Source organism: Narcine bancroftii, chromosome 2 (genome assembly GCF_036971445.1).
Source record: "Narcine bancroftii isolate sNarBan1 chromosome 2, sNarBan1.hap1, whole genome shotgun sequence".
Taxonomy (NCBI): Eukaryota; Metazoa; Chordata; class Chondrichthyes; order Torpediniformes; family Narcinidae; genus Narcine; species Narcine bancroftii.
The window spans coordinates 79,953,312-79,971,672 of NC_091470.1; the positions used below are offsets into that span (position 1 = coordinate 79,953,312).

General features: G+C 38.8%; 1 protein-coding gene across 4 annotated transcripts in view; it reads right to left on the reverse strand.

The window, feature by feature from the left end:
• Window positions 1–18,361, reverse strand: part of LOC138753800 (regulator of microtubule dynamics protein 3-like) — a 412,426-nt gene that overhangs the window by 22,836 nt on the left and 371,229 nt on the right. Inside the window, exon 10 of one of the 4 annotated variants that reach the window (XM_069917224.1) lies at window positions 12,916–13,157. The exons of the other annotated variants lie outside the window; for them this stretch is intronic. Coding sequence (XP_069773325.1) covers window positions 13,104–13,157 — 54 coding nt within the window. The 3' untranslated portion in view covers window positions 12,916–13,103. Of the gene's footprint in view, window positions 1–12,915; window positions 13,158–18,361 lie in introns of those variants that run through there. 4 annotated transcript variants of the gene reach the window in all.

An 18,361-nucleotide genomic window follows, 5' to 3' on the forward strand; every position in this document is an offset into this window, starting at 1 on the left:
TTCGTGCAGTTGGATAACCATGTTGAGGAACTTGGCGGGGCATCCGAGGCGCTCTAGTATTTGCCAAAGCCCTTTCCTGCTCACAGTGTCAAAGGCTTTGGTGAGGTCAACAAAGGTGATGTAGAGTCCTTTGTTTTGTTCTCTGCACTTTTCTTGGAGCTGTCTGAGGGCAAAGACCATGTCAGTAGTTCCTCTGTTTGTGTGAAAGCCACACTGTGATTCTGGGAGGACATTTTCGGCGACACTAGGTATTAGTCTATTAAGGAGAATCCTAGTGAAGATTTGGCCTGCAATGGAGAGCAGCGTGATTCCCCTGTAGTTTGAGCAGTCTGATTTCTCACCTTTGTTTTTGTACAGGGTGATGATGATGGCATCACGAAGGTCCTGAGGCAGCTTTCCTTGGTCCCAGCAGTTTGGTATGTAGAGCTTTGCCGCCAGCCTTCCAGACCTCTGGGGGGATTCCATCCATACCTGCTGCTTTGCCAATTTTCAGTTGTTCAATTGCCTTATATGTCTCTTCCCGGGTAAGGACCTCATCCAGCTCTAGCCTCAAGGGTTGTTGAGGGAGCTGGAGCAGGGCAGATTCTTGGACTGAGCGGTTGGCACTGAAAAGGGATTGGAAGTGTTCTGACCATCGATTGAGGATGGAGATCTTGTCGCTGAGGAGGACTTCGCCATCTGAGCTACGCAGAGGGTTTGGAATTGGGGTGAGGGGCCATACACCGCCCGAGGTTCTATTGCTGCCGTCGCCGGAGGCCCGAGGACCCGCTGCCGCCAGGGGAGCCCGAGGTTCTGCCTGAGTCCGCCTGAGGTAACGGCCGCATTGCGGGGAGAGACAGCCCGAGCCTCTCCCCGATATATGACCTCACACAGTAGTAAACAGCAGCATAATACACTGTAGCACATCCAACACTGTGATTTGGCGCAGTTGAAAGCTGGAGCAGTACAAGACCAGCCGCCCTAAAATGCCCAGCTTGGCCAGCTAACAGCTCGTAGATCTCCAGAAATGGTTCGACCTAAAAGGGGAGGCAGGCCTCTTCAGCCCGGTTAAGCAACCTACATAGGAGAAGGTCACTCCGATATAAAACCTACGACCCAAGGACCTCGCTGCTACATCCCAGCTTGCTTGGCCACGGCACACGAACCATGGGTGTAAAGGGTGGGGCCAGTACTGCGCACACTGCACTCCACCTAAAACTTCCTTTGCGCAGGCCCGAGGACAGGTCCACGTCCTCCCCCTCAAAAGATGCACAGAAACTCAAGCTAGCATGTTGGAACATCAGATCCATGCTAGACAAGGCTGACAGCCACCAACCTGAACGTCGGTCTGCCCTCATCGCACATGAACTCCTCAGATCTGACATCGACATAGCCGCTTTCAGTGAAGTCCACCTTGCAGATGTAGGCAGCCTCCAAGAACACGGCGCAGGCTACACACTCTACTGGACTGGCAAGCCTCAGGCTGAACGACGCCTATCTGGTGTTGGATTCATGGTCAAGAACTCCATTGCCTCCAAACTCAAAAACCTCCCAACAGGCCACTCTGACCGGATCATGTCCATGCGACTCCCCCTTCAAAACAAGCGACGCATCACTCTCATCAGTGTCTATGCTCCAACCCTTCAGGCGGAACCAGCAGAAAAGGACAAGTTCTACACTGATCTGCGCATCCTCATCCAAGACACCCCTTCAGCCGACAAGGTTGTCATCCTTGGTGACTTCAACGCTCGCATCGACAAAGACTCAGAAACCTGGCCAGGAATCCTTGGCAAGCATGGTGTCGGCAAGTGCAATGACCACGGGTGCCTCCTGTTGGAACTCTGCGCAGAACAGCGACTTGCCATTACTAACACCCTTTTCCAGCAGAGAGACAGCCTGAAGACTACCTGGATGTATCCCCGATCCAAACACTGGCACCTCCTGGACTACGTTCTAGTGCGAGGAAGAGACAAACGAGATGTGCTCCACACCAGGGTCATGCCCAGCGCGGAATGCCACACTGACCACCGGCTTGTTTGCTGCAAGCTCAACCTTCACTTCAAGCCAAAGTTCAAGAACAGTGGAGCTCCCAGAAAGTGGTTCAATGTTGGAAACTTGCAGTCAAACGTAGTGAGAGGAAACTTCCAGGCAAACCTCCAAGCAAAGCTCGAGGATGCAAACTGCCTCACGGACACGTCTCCTGAAACCCTCTGGGATCAGCTGAAAATGGCCATACTGCAATCCACTGAAGAGGTACTGGGCTTCTCTTCCAGGAAAAACAAGGACTGGTTTGATGAAAATAACCAGGAAATCCAAGAGCTGCTGGCAAAGAAGCGATCTGCCCACCAGGCTCACCTTGCAAAGCCTTCCTGGCCAGAGAAAAAAACGAGCCTTTTGTCTCGCATGCAGCCACCTTCAGCGCAAACTCCGGGAGATCCAAAATGAGTGGTGGACTAGCCTCGCCAAATGAACCCAGCTTAGCGCCGACATTGGCGACTTCAGGGGTTTTTATGCATACATACTGCACATAATATTTTCTATTCTTATATCTCTATGAGATCTTTGCAGCTCAACTAGCTGATCTATCTCCCTTCTGTATGCATCCTCATCCCAACTGTGGTCATCAGCAAATTTGTATATAGCCTAGCCACAAAGTCATGCATGTATAGTGAATAGAGCAGTGGGCTAAGCACGTATCCTTGAGGTGTGCCTGTCAGTGAGCAGGAGATGTTGTTTCCAATTCGCACTGACTGGGATCTTCACATGAGGAAGTCAAGGATCCAGTTGAAGAGATTGGGTTTGTGGAGGGGGGTGCAGGGTTTGGAGATTGTTGACCACCACTGAGGGAATAATAGTGTTCAAGCATGAGCTGATGAAGAACAGCCGTATATACGAGTTGCTTTTTTTAAAACATGAGCCGGAGCTGAGTGGAGAGCCAAAGATTTTGCGTCTGCTGTGGAGCAATTGTGACGATGGGCGAATTGCAGTGGGACCAGTCCATTGCTTAGGTACTTGTTAATTCTGGCCAAGACCAACCTCTCGAAGTATTTCATTACAGTAAATGTTCGTGCTACTGGTTGATAGTTGTTGAGGCAGCTCACTCTGCTCTTACAGAAGTCTTTCTGACTTACAGAAAATTTGGTTTGATTTACAGACAGTTGTCAGGAACAGAACCCTTCCATGACCCAGGGATTACTTGCATTTTTACTTCATGCTCCTGCAGCATCACTGTGAACTGATACTAACTGGAGATATAATTTAAAGAAATATTTACAACACAATAGAACCAAATTCTGGCCATTTAACCCCATTCCTCCCAATTGCACCAAATTAACCTGCAACCCTGTAGGTTTTAGAGGGTGGAAGGAAACGAGCCCTTGGGGAAAACCCACGCAGACATGGGAGAGCATATAAACTCCTTAAAGACAGTGCTGGATTCAAACCCGGGAAGCTGGCACTGTATTAATGTTGCACTAACTGCTATGCTAACCATGCCATCCATATAAATATAAATCCTACAAAGATTCATGGAGAAAGGTGAAGCCATAGAACAATAAATGTGAAAGAGATAAAAAAAAATCAAAGCAGTAAATCAGAAAAGAGAAACAGTTCAGTGGCAGGAAATCATGTTCTACAATTTACCATCAGCAATGTTATTAGAGAACATTCAGTTTATGATGAACATTTTGACACATATATCACTGCATATATTTAACCTTTGAAATATAGTGAGATTATATCTCAATTACTATCATTCCCATTGACACTAGTGGAAAACATTAAATTACGATCAATTCCATGCCAGAGACAAATAGTATAGAAATTTCAGGATTAGTAGGTTGTAATTGCAGCTAAATGCCAAATTACATTTAAATAAGGCCTCTTTATGACCTCTTGTACACTGAGTAAATTTAAATGCATGAATACTGTTGCCAGTGGTTTGTAAGTGGTGATATTTTAACTAATGTGCAGTCCATTTTGCATCCTTACAATTCCACAGTTTTGAAAACTTATGTAGACAAGCCATCACTTTAGATTGATGCAGCTCAAACCCAAAAAAGAACATTTCAAAATTTACTAGGAAATATTATTCCAATATGCTAATTGTGATGTATTTCAGAATTGTAAAAATTACAATAAACTTTACCCTACTTAATTGAGAAACCTGATCCTATCTATTCAGTTCTTAAGAAAGTCCTCCAAACTTATTTCTCACAATTCTTGAATGTAAGCAAAGAGAAATTTTCATTCCATCAGCTTGTGTGAGGTTGAATCCCTGGTAAAAGGACAATTTGTTAACCAATTAGCAGTGAGGTATACTCTCTATCTAAGCAAGCCACTAGAGACAAATAAAGAAATGAAGCACTTTTCAAAAAGTAGTTGGAATTAATAATGGGGCTGGGTGGAATTAATTTCAGCATGTTAAGGCAAGAAGGCAGCCGGGAATAGCATGAGGTAACAGTCTCAAGCCAGCAAATACGGGAAAATGAAAAGATTATTCGAAATGAAGTAAAGCTATTTTATGTTTATTTTTAAAGAAAAAAAACAATAAAATGTTATGTGGAGCAACCAGAGTAGAAACAATCAAAATGTTTCAGCTTAAAAATGCCCTTGCTGAGAGTTCATATTTTGATTTGCATTCTCAGCAACGATCTCCTCAGAGATGCAGTATTAAATGAGATTCTAAAATGGACAGATCAGAATGAGAAGCCAAATGGGTCCAGACAATTGAGTCAATTTTGTTTTCCTGAGTTCTGCTCCTTGTAGTCTAACCGCAGTGATAGGACAGCTGTAAAATGCATCCTCAGTTCCTATTGATTTATTTTCACTTGGATTAAAAGTCTGATAGGAATTATAAATGCACTTTTCCATAAAAAGTAAACTTACATAAATGCAAATTTACAAATTAAAAGGGATAGGCCACCTGGCCCTCAAACTTGCCACATCATTTAATAAGATCCATATCCCAAAACTGATCACTTTTCTTCCTTATCAATACTTATCTCCTTGACTTCTCCATTTTGTTCAAAGACTCTGCTTCACACTCCTTTCATTAAGAAGATTCCTATGATGCACTGAGGAAAAAAATGCTTCATCTGCTTTAAAAAGGGTGACTCCTTTTTATATTTTAAAAGGTCATATCTGGCTCTAGATTTTTAACAAGAAGAAGCATTCATCCAACATTCATCCTGTCAAGTCTCTGCTGCCCCTCCCCCTCTCACTCTTCTGAATTCTGAAGAATACAAGCTTTATCTGTCAAACTTTTCAACATTAAGCAATTCCCCATTCAAACTGTTAATATTTTAAATAACAACTTCCAATACACCAATATACTTCTTTAAATATGGCAACAATAATTATACTCAATGCTTCAAATGTGATCTCATTACTCTCCTATATAACTAATGGATAATCCCCCTGGAATTCTTTGATTCAATTCACCTGGCAATTAGCTATAACTTTCTGTTTTCCAGGTTACTTGCTGCCCCTGTATTTGCCTTTTGCAAATCAAAAATATACTGTCATTCCTTTAACTTTGTTGATTTAAAGTCCTGTCACTGCCAACCTAATAATACTTTTGGACTGCTGAGGTTCAAGTTAGCATCTTATCATTCTCTTCTCAAGGGAAATTAGAAATGGTTGCAAGTATTAGCCTTCCCAAGATATTCATCCACAATCTGTGAATGAATATAGAAGATCCTTCCTTTTTCTCTTTCAGGCTCTGATATTTATCCAAGTGATCATGCCTCTTCTAAGATACTGGACACAGAGTAAATAAAATAATAAATTCAAGAAAGAAATTAAAAGCAAATTAAAATACTGTGATTCATGAGGGACTGTAGAAAATGGAAGGTAATAACAGGAAACTAAGAAGGATGAATATTTATGAATTGTATATGGATGTTTGGCCATCAGGTTGTGCAAAAGACAATACAGCTCCAATGAATAGGGAAACGATTGTCCAACACCATCTGACAATATTGGTTTGACATTTGGTAAGAAAGCACAACATGTCAATGTTGCTGGTTAGAGCTTGGCTGAAAACTGCATTCTCAGATGATGATGAATGGGTTCTGGCTGTGAAAGCACCTCATGGGACGCCAAACCTGAGCATGCAAGTGTGGGAAATATTAATACTGAAATAATTAATGGGATAGCTGAGGGAGAATGTATTGGTAAAGCACAAGGAGTTTACTGCCAACATGGAAAAAAGTTGACATTAACAATTCTGTGTAGTTTCGTGACAAACTTAAGATTCAACCTGCCATTTCTTACTTTTTTAATTACCTGATTATTGTTAGAAACAGTACTTCAACAAAAAGGAAGGAACTTGTTTTTATAAAAAATACATCTCATAACTCATAGATATCGCAAGACTTTTTATTCAGGCACATGCAATGGATTTTATTCTTACAACATGAACACTAAGATGAATGCCAGTGAGAATATCTGGAGACGCTAGAGTGAATTTTTGTAAAGATTATTTCTCAATGCACAATATTAGATTTGAAATAGCCATTTGCTTTATTGGTTTGTCAACTCAGTAATCTCCAAAATTATTCCCTATACAGAATATGAATCAGTTATCCATATTATTATTGCTCTTTTAGTTTGACCAGTCCAAAAGCAGATCAAAGTCCCCTCTGTCCATTGCATTATACTTATAATATGAATCTTTAATTTCTTCACTCTTATCATGCTCTACATCATATAGGCAACTCTCACCAATTATTTCTGCCCTTTCTTCTTTCTTAGCTCCACCCAAACTATCTTTCTGGATTTTCTGAATTCTGATTCTTTTTTTCAATTGCCTTTATTGACATTCTCATGTGCTTTTTTTTTACATTTTCCTATGTCTTCTATGAGTATCTGGGAATATTTAATGGACAACCTTGTTCACCTTGCAACACCTTGGGGCGGCACGGCTGACATAGTACGCTGTTACAGCACCAGCAATCGGGACCAGGGTTTGAATCCCACACTGTCTGTAAGGAGTTGAAATGTTCTCCATGTTTCTGTGTGGGTTTTCCCTGGGAGATCTGGTTTCCTCTAAATTTTTGAAAAGCACCAAGCGCTGTAGGTTAATTGGGTATAATTGGACAGCACGGGCTCATGGGCCGAAATGGCCTGTTATCATGGTGTATGACTAAATTTTAATTTTATTTTAACACCGCTGCTTGTCTGATCAGATCATATCCATTTTTTAATAACTTTGCCATTACTTCACCTACCATGTAAAGAGAAATGCATACATTCTGATTAAGAGCCTTCAATTGTGCCTTTGTACTACTTTTCCCTGCTCTGGTTCCAATTGTAAGTATATTAATAATAATATATGGTTATACATTCAGTCCAATGTTGATAAATTCACAATGCTGCTTCTCATTTTAACCTTGAAAATTTTCCTTCATCAATACTCTCCCCCAAGTTTTGTTTAAAATCTTATCAAATGAAGTCCAACCCCATGGAATAGATTCCTTTATCCCTTGTATTGGCATCAGTGCTATATCAACTGAAACCCACTTCACCCACACCAAACTTTCAGCCTTTGATCTTTTTGATTTCATATCCCAGATCTTATTGATGGGGTGCCAATTCAGTGATTGCTACTTTTACGGTTCTGCTTTTAATTTAGAACTTTGTTGTTTATAGCCTGAAACTAGAACAAAGGAGGAGGTTTTATCTTCACAGTTGGCTTCAGCATAGATGGTAATAGCTGAATCTTGCTCCAAGCCCCCTCCTTAATATTCATTTCCCCTGTGGGTCTGAGATTTACTTAATCCAAGCAAGCAAAGGACCCTTTGGGCTTCATGGTCATGCTGAAAACAACAGTATCTATTCCACTTTCTGTTCTGTGCCCCATTACTACTACATATCTTTACACTCTTCCAACTAGAAAGGCGAACTTTATGACTGTTTATTCATCCTCCTCACCTTCTTTGCTCTTGCCACACAAGGTTGCAATAACTGGGGTGAAGGTTTCTATAGTTCTATTTTCTTCATCCCCATTTTTGTCTCAGTCATAATTAATTTCTTCTTTCTCTTGACTGACCAGTTTTGTAGTACTTAACTTTGCTGTGCATTTGTGCTACCACAAAGTGTTCAGTTAACTTTCCTTCCTACTCAATCCATCACAGGATTTGGTTCATCAGAGCCCTTGAACTGCAGACACTTAATGTGTGGATGCCATAGATCACAATAATTTAGATCAGCTTCTATGTGTAATACATAAACTTACTAAACCTCAGAATGGTCTAGTGAACCCCTTAATCCTGGAAGTCTAATCTTGCTTAAATCAGTTTACACTTCCAAATTTTCCCAATGAAACAGTTATAGTCAATAAGGATTAAACATCTTCCCAAATCTGTCAACTGCCAAAATAAATGAAAAGCATTTTGTTCCTGACATAAGGTAAATCCATTTAGGAATGCATGTAACAAAATTAAGAGTTCTGAAGCAGATTCCTCCCATGGTCATACATTTATGTGGCTCAGTATATAACACCATTTACAAATATGCTGATGATACAACTGTCGAGGACTGTATAAAAAGGGACATTGAGTTAGCTCAGGAGGGAGATTGAAAACTTGGCTGAATGGTTTCCTAACAACAACTTCTCACTTAATGTCACCAAGACCAAGGAGCTGATTGTAGACTTTAGGAAAGGAAAATCAGAGTTATAGATCCAGTGATTATTGGGTCTACCTCTCAGAGGTAGAGAGGATGAGCAAATTTAAATTCATGGGAGTCACTATCTTGGAAGACCTTTCCTGTACCCATCATACCAATGTCATAGTGAAGAAAGCAAGTCAGACCCTCTACTTCCTCAGGAGTTTGTGGAGTATGTCATCGGAAACCTTGGCAAGCTTCTACAGTTGTGTAGTGCAAAGTTTTGTTGACCACCTGCATCACGGCCTGATATAGGGCACCAAAACCTCTGAGCGGAAAGTCCTGGAAAAGGTAGTAGACACAGCCCAGTGCATCATAGGCAAATATCTCCCCACCATCGAGAACATCTACATGGAATGTTGCCATCAGAGAATAGCAGTAATCATTGAGGAGCCACACCACCCAGGGCATGCTCTGTTCTTGCTGTTGTCATCAGGAAAAAGGTATAGGTGGCACAGGATGCATACCACCAGGTCTAGATACAGCTGCTACCCTCAACCATCAGCTTCCTAAAGAACAGACTCAATCAGAGTCTCATTTAAGAACTCTTATTTCGCACATTATTTATTACTGTTTTTTTCTGTACTTGCACAGTCAATTTGTTTACATTTCTCTCTGTGTATACATATTTCTTCTTGAGTACAGCTTACAGTTATTGATAAGTATAAATTCTATCTGGTTCGCAGGAAAAAGAATCCCAGGGTTGTATATGTCACATATGTAGACTTGACAATAAATATGAACTTAAATCTTTTTTTGATTTTAAATGCTTAATTAAAGCTGCACCGAAAATGGCAAACATCTAATATAAGCATGCAAGCATTTCTAAGTCATTTTGAAATATCCATTTAACTGGCCCATGGCATGAAATGAAAATTGGGACATTTATTTACTCCTTAATTGCATATTGATCCCCAGCTGGTGATTAAGTTAGAATTAAGTTAATTAAGTTAGAAATTGTTTAGTAAAAAACACAAAGGTGGAAAAACTCAGCAGGTCAAGGTACCTTGATGAAGGGGTCAAGCCCAAAAAGTCAGTTGTATATTTTTACCTTTGCTATATAAAAGACACTGCTTGACCTGCTGAGTTTCTCCAGAATTTTTTGTTTTTGCTTCATCCATGGTGTCTGCAGATTTTTCATGCTTTACAAACTGTATAATGTTATGTTTGGTTAGGATCCAACATATCCTCCAAGTTATTTCATATTTGTCCAACTTGCACATGATTATTTTGAGGCCAAGATACTTCACAATTATGCAAATTAGTATGTCCAAATAAGAAAGAGATGTCTGATGTTTGATAGTTTACATTGACCTTAATCACATGTAAGTAATTAGAAATTAGTAATTATTTTATTTACATATTTAGAAAAGCTTCTATTTAATTTTTTCTTAAAGAGTTATAACATACATATTCCCTTAGAAAATACCATAAAATGAAACACACAAACTGCTCCAAGAAATACAAGCAGATCTTTGTCTCATTTTCTCTCATCTTCATCTTTTCCAAAAATATGACTGAACTAGAAAATCTATGGTTAATGGTTACTTTCAGCACTACAGCAGTTCTGCATGTGTTAACCCAAAGTTAATACATTAACACTAAGTCATCATGAACCACTTGAGAGTATCATAGACTTTCTAACAGATGATATCAAATAACAAACAATTGTGTGTGTGTGTGTGTGTGTGTGTGTGTGTGTGTGTGTGTGTGTGTGTGTGTGTGTGCATATGCATGTGCCAACGCTACTGAAGTGTTTTCCAACATTCTAATTAATGTAATGAAAAAGCAGTGTTTTAGTATTAATGAGGATACACAGTGGTCACAAATGTATTCAGGAAGCTATTTTTAACCATTAAAACTAAGGTTATTGTTCCTCTGAAGTACTCATGATATCTGATGTGACAATTACAATGTCTAATCCCAACAACAGACTAAATGTATCTGTTGAGTATCCTTGCTTGAAAAATACACTGGAATAATGTGTGAAAACATTCCCTGGAGAATTTATTGGCGTGATAAATATGTGGAGATTGAACCACCTCAGTGGTGCTTGAAGTTGAAGAGTTAGCAATTGCTGCATAATGGTGTTAATCGGCCTCCAGAGTACAAAATTTAAATCCTTGCAACTTGGCCTAAAAGCTCTGGCCTTACCTCACATACAAGTTACACATGTTGAATTTGTGATAATCCCTAGGGATGCCATCTGGTCTTGTAACTCATCACAGAAAGATACAAATGTCAAAGAGGTTCAATTATTGAACAACAAAGAAAAACATTAAAAAAATCTTTAAAGTAATGAGTTGGGTTTTGTGGTGCTTGTTATACAGCTGAGCCATATCCATCTGCAGTGAAAGCTTTTAAAGTGGTGTGAGCAGTGAAATTGCAATCCAACTTTGCAAAAATGCCAAAAAATGAGAGTACATTTTCATTAATTTATCCTTTTATCAAAATTCTGGAAATCTCAGGTCAGAACACATCTGCGGAAAGAGAAGCAGACACTGTTTCACAACAATCATGAATCAAAGGATTCAGATTTCTGACATGATCTTGAATGTCATGTGCTAACATATAAAAGTTCAATCTCAGGATATTCTTCTGCATCATCCCATTTGTTCAACTTCCATGCATTTAAAGGGATGCATATAACTATTGAAATAGGTTGCCCTTTTTCCTTTCCCTTTGCAAAGAAGAGCTTAGGGCCCCATCTTGAGACCACTCTCCCAGCTGTGACAAGACTTTGTTGAGAACTGTAATCTCAGCCTATGTTCTAAAAATCAGATGCAGCTCTACAAATTTGAACCTTGGAAAAGTATCTTTCCATTTGCTTTAGTTCTACATTGAAATGCTTGACTCAATTCTCATACATAATCCTTGTGAATCTCAGTTAAGATATGAAAAAGAAATTTTAAAGATAGTCTCACTCTCTAGAAAATGTAACAAATTTGGAAAGTTTTTAAAACTGTGCAACACCATAAAAATCAGAAGTGTTGATAATGCAATAATACACTCCAAAAATTATTGACTTTTCAAGACTCAAAGTTTTTTTCACAGAGGCAAGGATTATAATTGAAGCTTATTTGAAAGAAGCAAGTCTGATAGTGAAAAGTTTTAAAAACTTAATAGCAAAAAATAGAGTGGTTAAGTCTGAACAAGAAGATCAATTAAAAGATACTAGGAATAAGGAAGAAAAGTATGCTGACCTTGATTTCAACACAGGGAGAAAAAGGGGAGTTAAAGAACAGCATGGTTAAAGTTTAGAACAAACTAAAGAGGATCCATTTGGAGACAAAGTAAACACAAAGACAAATTTGATCAGGAAAATGAAGTTAAAAGCATGAGCGGATGTGGGGGATGGGTGGACGGGGATGAATGCATAATCAATGGGCAAGATTTCTATTTTAACCTGTTAATGTCATCGAACACTAACCTAATTTACTGGTAACTTGGATAGTTTTGTGTTTTACAGAGAACTAAGAGGATTTTTTTTAAAATGGAGCTTGTTTCTTGGATGCAGCTTCAACTAAAGAGATGTGGAAAATTTACTTCATGGACCTGAATGTAGAAGAAATACTATATTAATTAAAAAGTCAATAACTTTTGATTAATGATCATGGAGAAAACTGGTTAGATTTTACTCCAGAGAAATAGCCTTTCAATAAAACATTGTTTCTACTCCAATTACTAGAAATTACAGCTTAAAATTTCTTTCCTCTATAGATTTTAGTGTACTGTCAAAATGAGTATGCAGGCCAGAGAAAACACAGCTGTAACCTCTAGATTCTCAAGATGAGGGAGAATGATTCTAGCTACAAGCCTAAGGACTTCATCTCTCCAGAATTCGTGCCTTTTGTGAACAACAACATAATTTTATGTCCTTTGAGAAAAAGCTCCAAATTTATGATTTGTCAGTTATACAAAGGATCGTAGACAAGTGGTGCTCCATTTTTGGGCCTCTCTAGGGTCACACTAGGGATACTGTCAGTTTTCTACAATTGTATATAAATCTCAGTTGCAGCTCAAGCAGTAACTTTATAATGTGAGCTGCCTGGGAAATGACATTTCAACATGTATATTATTGAAGACTTTTAGTAAGGCTGCAAGCTGAAATTTATAATAAAAATAAAACTGCAGATACAAACTTTAATTTACAATACTTTCTCTATTTATAGGAAATGATATTTTCACCACAATAAACAAGTAAAACTGATTTTTTTTGCTAAAACTGATATCCATTGAAACATTTACAATCGGTCAATACAAATTTTGATTTATGTCCCATGCTTTAAGTATTATCTTAAAAATAATGAACATTTCCAAGTATAATTTTTTTTCACTTTGGGCATTCTTAACACCCTATCAGCAATTCCATTTCTGAAATCTCTCCTGAAGCTTGAGTCCACTTTGAATTGCAGCCTTCCTAAAAAAAAATCCATAGGTCTTTGTCCAGTTTTTTACCCCCTTCTTGTTTGGTAACTCACTTTTATGTGGCAACATGCTCCAAGGAACTGAAGGAAATTAGAAACATATTAAATAGGAGAATCTTTCAGAGAATTTCAAGATTCCAATGATAATCATCAACATATATTTATTTCTAATGACCTCCTGCCAGCAATACAAAATTTTGCTTTGGGTTGCAGGATTGCACAATCCCAGCAATTAAACACCAAGGAATGAAAATTGTGAGGAAAAGAAGTACAGTGTTTGGATAATATGTTCTTTTCCTTTGTACTGATATCTCTCTGTTGCATTAGTTGTGAACACACATTATCAGAAATACATTTCTTGGATGATTTTGCAAACGAGAAGACAGGTAAGAAAATAGGGAGGGTGGAGAAGGAAGTTCGATCACAAGAATAACATGGGTAGCATTTACCCTCTAAATGTTTTCTTTACTTTGAAGGAAATAACTTGTTTATCACTGAGCAACTCATTTTGGCAACAACTTGCCTTTATATAGAGTTTCTAACACAGAATATTTCAATGAATAAACTCAGAAAATACTGTAGTTATTTAAATACCAGAATTTGGGTGGTGGGTTAAGTTTTGAGTTGGCTTTTTTGTCTTTAAAGGAGATGTTTTGGCAAGAAATTGAGTGGATAAAAAGAGCAAAAGATGCCTTATAATCTGGAAGCTAACAAGGATCTAGACAGAAATTGAAATCTCCTCCGACTAGTATATTTTGCTTTTCCTCTGTTGTTTTTAAAAAGATATCCTTCATAAAGGCGTCAGTGTCATACAGTAATTTGGTGCAGAGATATTCATAAAAGTCTATGACTCCGCATAAATTTTACAATGTGCCAGTCAATGTTTGGTCAGTCAATGTCTCTTCTATTATTTATTGGTATATTTTTATTTACTAAAATCACTACTCCTCCTGCTTTTGAGCTGAATGAAGATGTTGTGACGTCCCACCCATCCTCTGTTTAATTCAGCATGTTTCGATTTAGTAAGATGTCTTTCTTGTAGAAAGACTATATCTGCTGTGACAGAGTATTTTGAGGTGGCTTGGGAAGAATTGCTGGAGTAGCTTGCACACACACATTTTAAAACAGAATTTTTGCAGGACTTTTGCAGAGTGAGATTTGCAGAGGAGCAACAAAAGTATCAACATACAGCCTGCTTAGGAGAGCATGTGATTTTTGCAGGCAGAGACAGAACAACTTTGCTCTCAGAGAAGGAGGGAATGAGAAAGAAAGTCACAGAAATCAGTTCCAGAGGGACAAACTGGCAAACTTTGGAAGGCTGCCTGGTCAAAGGAGAAGACTGGGAGTCTAAAAGATGAGCTGAAAGAAAGAGGACCATCTGGAAAACCCTGAAGGGGGCAAGTTTCATCAGCAAGACTGATTGAGAAGGAATCAGTTGCGGATGTCCTGGAAAAGGAATCTCTCTCTAAAAACCAGCAAGAACCCTCCTGACTGGTAACCATTTGCCTGTTAAGCACCAAAGCCTGGTGAACTTTGTTAACGCTAACTTCTGTGCACAGTACAAGAATTGCCTGCAACCAGTGAGATTGGACTGTGATCCAAAGAACTCTTCTAATCTTAAATATACATTACACAACCATGGACTTAGTATTAGAGGGGGGATTAAGTGGGTTAGGTAGGTTAAGTAAGTAGGTTAAGTAATAAGATAAAGTTTAATTCTGTTTTCTTGTTCAAATATAATTAAAAACTACTTTTGTTTCAGTGACCCTTTGTTGTGGTGAATATCTATTGCTGCTGGTTTTTGGGGTCCTCTGGACTCCATAACACTGCCTTTAATTTTTTTCAGTTGCGTCAAGACCTACTTCCTTTTCACCATCCCATTTATACCATTAACGTTAAGACTAATAAATTTTTACATTCTAACCATTTTGAATTTTAAACAAATATTGTTTAAAACCTTTTCAATTGCTTAAATAATACAGTATTCTTTCCCCTTTAAAAAACACATACAATGTTCCTGCCCTGATGGTGACATAAACAGGAAACCCCAAAGCCCATGGATAAAGCCTGCACAATCTCTCAAGGAAGAATAATTCTTTCCTTTAGCACCATCTTTTTTGATACTTCTCTCCAGGTGCCATTCTTCCCCTTAGACTGGAGTCTCCAGCCTGCTACTACTTTTCTCAAGTTTTCACTTTACTGAGATCTCTGTGAACATTTCAATAAAACTTACTTTTCAACAATAAATACAAGATAGTTAAAAAAACCTTTTAATTAGTCCCATTGTAAACATTATGCACAGTCCTTTTCTTTAGCAACCTTAGTGTCTTCATAATCCTCAAAGGAAATCTTCCACTTCTTTCTTAGACTCGAAAAATCACCGACTACCTTCTGCTACTTTGACCATCAGAGTCAATGGGGCAAATATTTCAAATTTTATAATGCAATTGTCTTTTTACATCGTCAAACTCAGGGCAGCCATTATTTTGCTTAGAGTATTCATATGTTGCTCCCAGAATTGTCAAAAGTCTTACCAGGACCAGTTGAGGTCACTGATCACCGGCTCTTCTGGGTCCAAGGGCTGGTGGGTCATTTCAATATGTAATTTTTCTCTGAATTTGTCTTCTCCCAGCACTTGTGAGATCCATGTTTCAAAGAAATTCACCGGATCTCTTCCTTCTATTCCTTCTTTTAGTCCAATAATTAGAACATTATTTTGTCTGCTAAAATTCTCCATGTGGTTGATCTTGTCCAGCAGGCCTTGTCTGACTGACTCCCATTTCTTTGCAACTTTTTTCAAAGCTTTTAGCTTATCTTGAGTTTTTACCAAGTCTACTTCTGCTTGGTTCATTGTTTCCATTGTCTTCAATTACTTCTTTAATTTCAGTCATCTTTTCTGTCATGTCTCTCATTACAGTTGCAATGCCTGCAAATTGCTCAAGTTTTGCATTTTCTCCAGGATAATATTTAGTTCTTTTCCTGACTCCCCAGCTCTGCCGGAATCCACCAGTCCTGAGGTAATTCTTACACCTCTCTCTTTTGGGATTTTGCTCGATGTTTCTGGCTAAGTAAAAACTTCCTCAATTTTTGTTCTCGGCTACCTTGGTTTCTTAGTACTTATTTTGTCGATTTTTTTGTGAAAAATTCTTAATTTTAAGATTATAACCATCTTTTTGATACTTTTCATGGACAGCTCATTCAAAACACATCCTAGTCCTTCACATGGCCATGTCCTCAGATGATCTCATATTTGGCTGTTGAAATCTATCCTCTAGTTTTAGTCACTTAATTTACTACTGTCTTACTCTAACAACACTCTTAATTGCATTATGCCACTATGTACATGAGGCCATTGACAGACATGTCAGTGTGGCAGTAATGTGTGGAATTGAAGTGATTGGCCACTGGGAGGTCCTCGCTGTTGCAGCAGACAGAGTGAAGATGCTCAGAGAAATTATCTCCCAGTCTGAGTCCAGGCTCACCAATGCAGAGAATGTAAAGGTACTGAGCTCTGAAGCAAGTCAGAAAGGAAATATTCAAACTTCTTTTGATTATAGAGGTTGTGGCAAAAGGCTGGAGTGTTGCCAATGCAAAATCCTGTTCAATAGAGTAAACCAGGTAACTATATTCTGCGCTAAACTTAAAATGTTAGTCTTTATTGATCCCTGAATATAGAGTATAAACTTACGGAGCTTATTTTTAAGTTTTAATCTTGAAAAGCAAGTCACATCAGACAAATGTTCCAAATTTCTTTTGAAGTACACCAGCAAAGGATAGATTTTGAAGAAGAATTTGGCAAGATGGTAAATGAGAAATTTGTCAATTAGAGGGTGTGTTCCAACATGATAGAAAATTAGTTGACTTCAGACACAAATGCATATTTTCAAATACAAAGATTTTAAAAATTGGTGCATCTCCCAAGGTTTGTATTAGGATCATAACAGAAGCATCCACATAACCATATAACCATATAACCACTTACAGCACAGAACAGGCCAGTTCGGCCCTACTAGTCCATGCCGTAGCAAATCCCCACCCTCCTAGTCCCACTGACCAGCACCCGGTCCATACCCCTCTATGCCCTCCTATCCATGTAACGATCCAGTCTTTCCTTAAATGTAACCAATGATCCCGCCTCCACCACATCTGCCAGAAGCTCATTCCACATCCCCACCACCCTCTGCGTAAAGAAATTTCCCCTCATGTTCCCCTTATAATTTTCCCCCTTCAATCTTAAACCATGTCCTCTAGTTTGAATCTCCCCCTTTCTTAATTGAAAAAGCCTATCCAAATTTACTCTGTCCGTCCCTTTTAAAATCTGAAATGCCTCTATCAAGTCCCCTCTCAATCTTCTACGCTCCAGAGAAAAAAGCCCTAGTCTGCACAACCTTTCCCTGTAACTCAGACCATATAATTCAAACTTCTTTAGATTATAGAGGTCGTGGCAAAAGGCTGGAGTGTTGCCAATGCAAAATCCTGTTCAATAGAGTAAACCAGGTAACTATATTCTGCGCTAAACTTAAAATGTTAGTCTTTATTGATCCCATATAATTTTCTTACCATATAATGTAATCTTAATTGTGCCACAATTAGTTAATCTTGCAAGATTGCAGAAACACACAATTCTTCCAGTCCTCATGCTCCTTAAACTCCTGCTAGGTTCAGAAGAACTTTTCCCCAGCACTTCCTCCTTTGTTCCCAGAATATCACACTGCATTCCCAATGTAACCTGACCCTAGAGAATTGGACTTTCTACCAAATGATCCAAAGTTGCAGGAATACAAGGCCAATATCAGTATTCTTTATACAATCACATGGTAATGTTCTTAGAACAACAGAGCTGCTGCCAACAACAACTCTCCACCATCATGCTTTCTTATCCCCTCCCCCAGCCTATTTCAGTTCTTCTCAGAGTCTACAAAGTAAAATAACCTCTCATTACATTACTGCAAGAGCTGGATTTATTCTGTTGACACTAATCTATGACAATTTATTCCATTATACATGATGAGACGTTGCCATTCTCACTACTGCCTCTAGTAGCCCTGGCACTATTAAGTTCACACCGAACCAAATAAAATTTTTTGAGTATGAGTGTCTTGACTTGAGATTTAATGATGCCTTATTGAAAATTGAACGGCTCCTAGAACGCTTCCACCAGCGTTGTCTCCGCTCCATCCTCAACATCCATTGGAGCGCTTTCATCCCTAACGTCGAAGTACTCGAGATGGCAGAGGTCGACAGCATCGAGTCCACGCTGCTGAAGATCCAGCTGCGCTGGATGG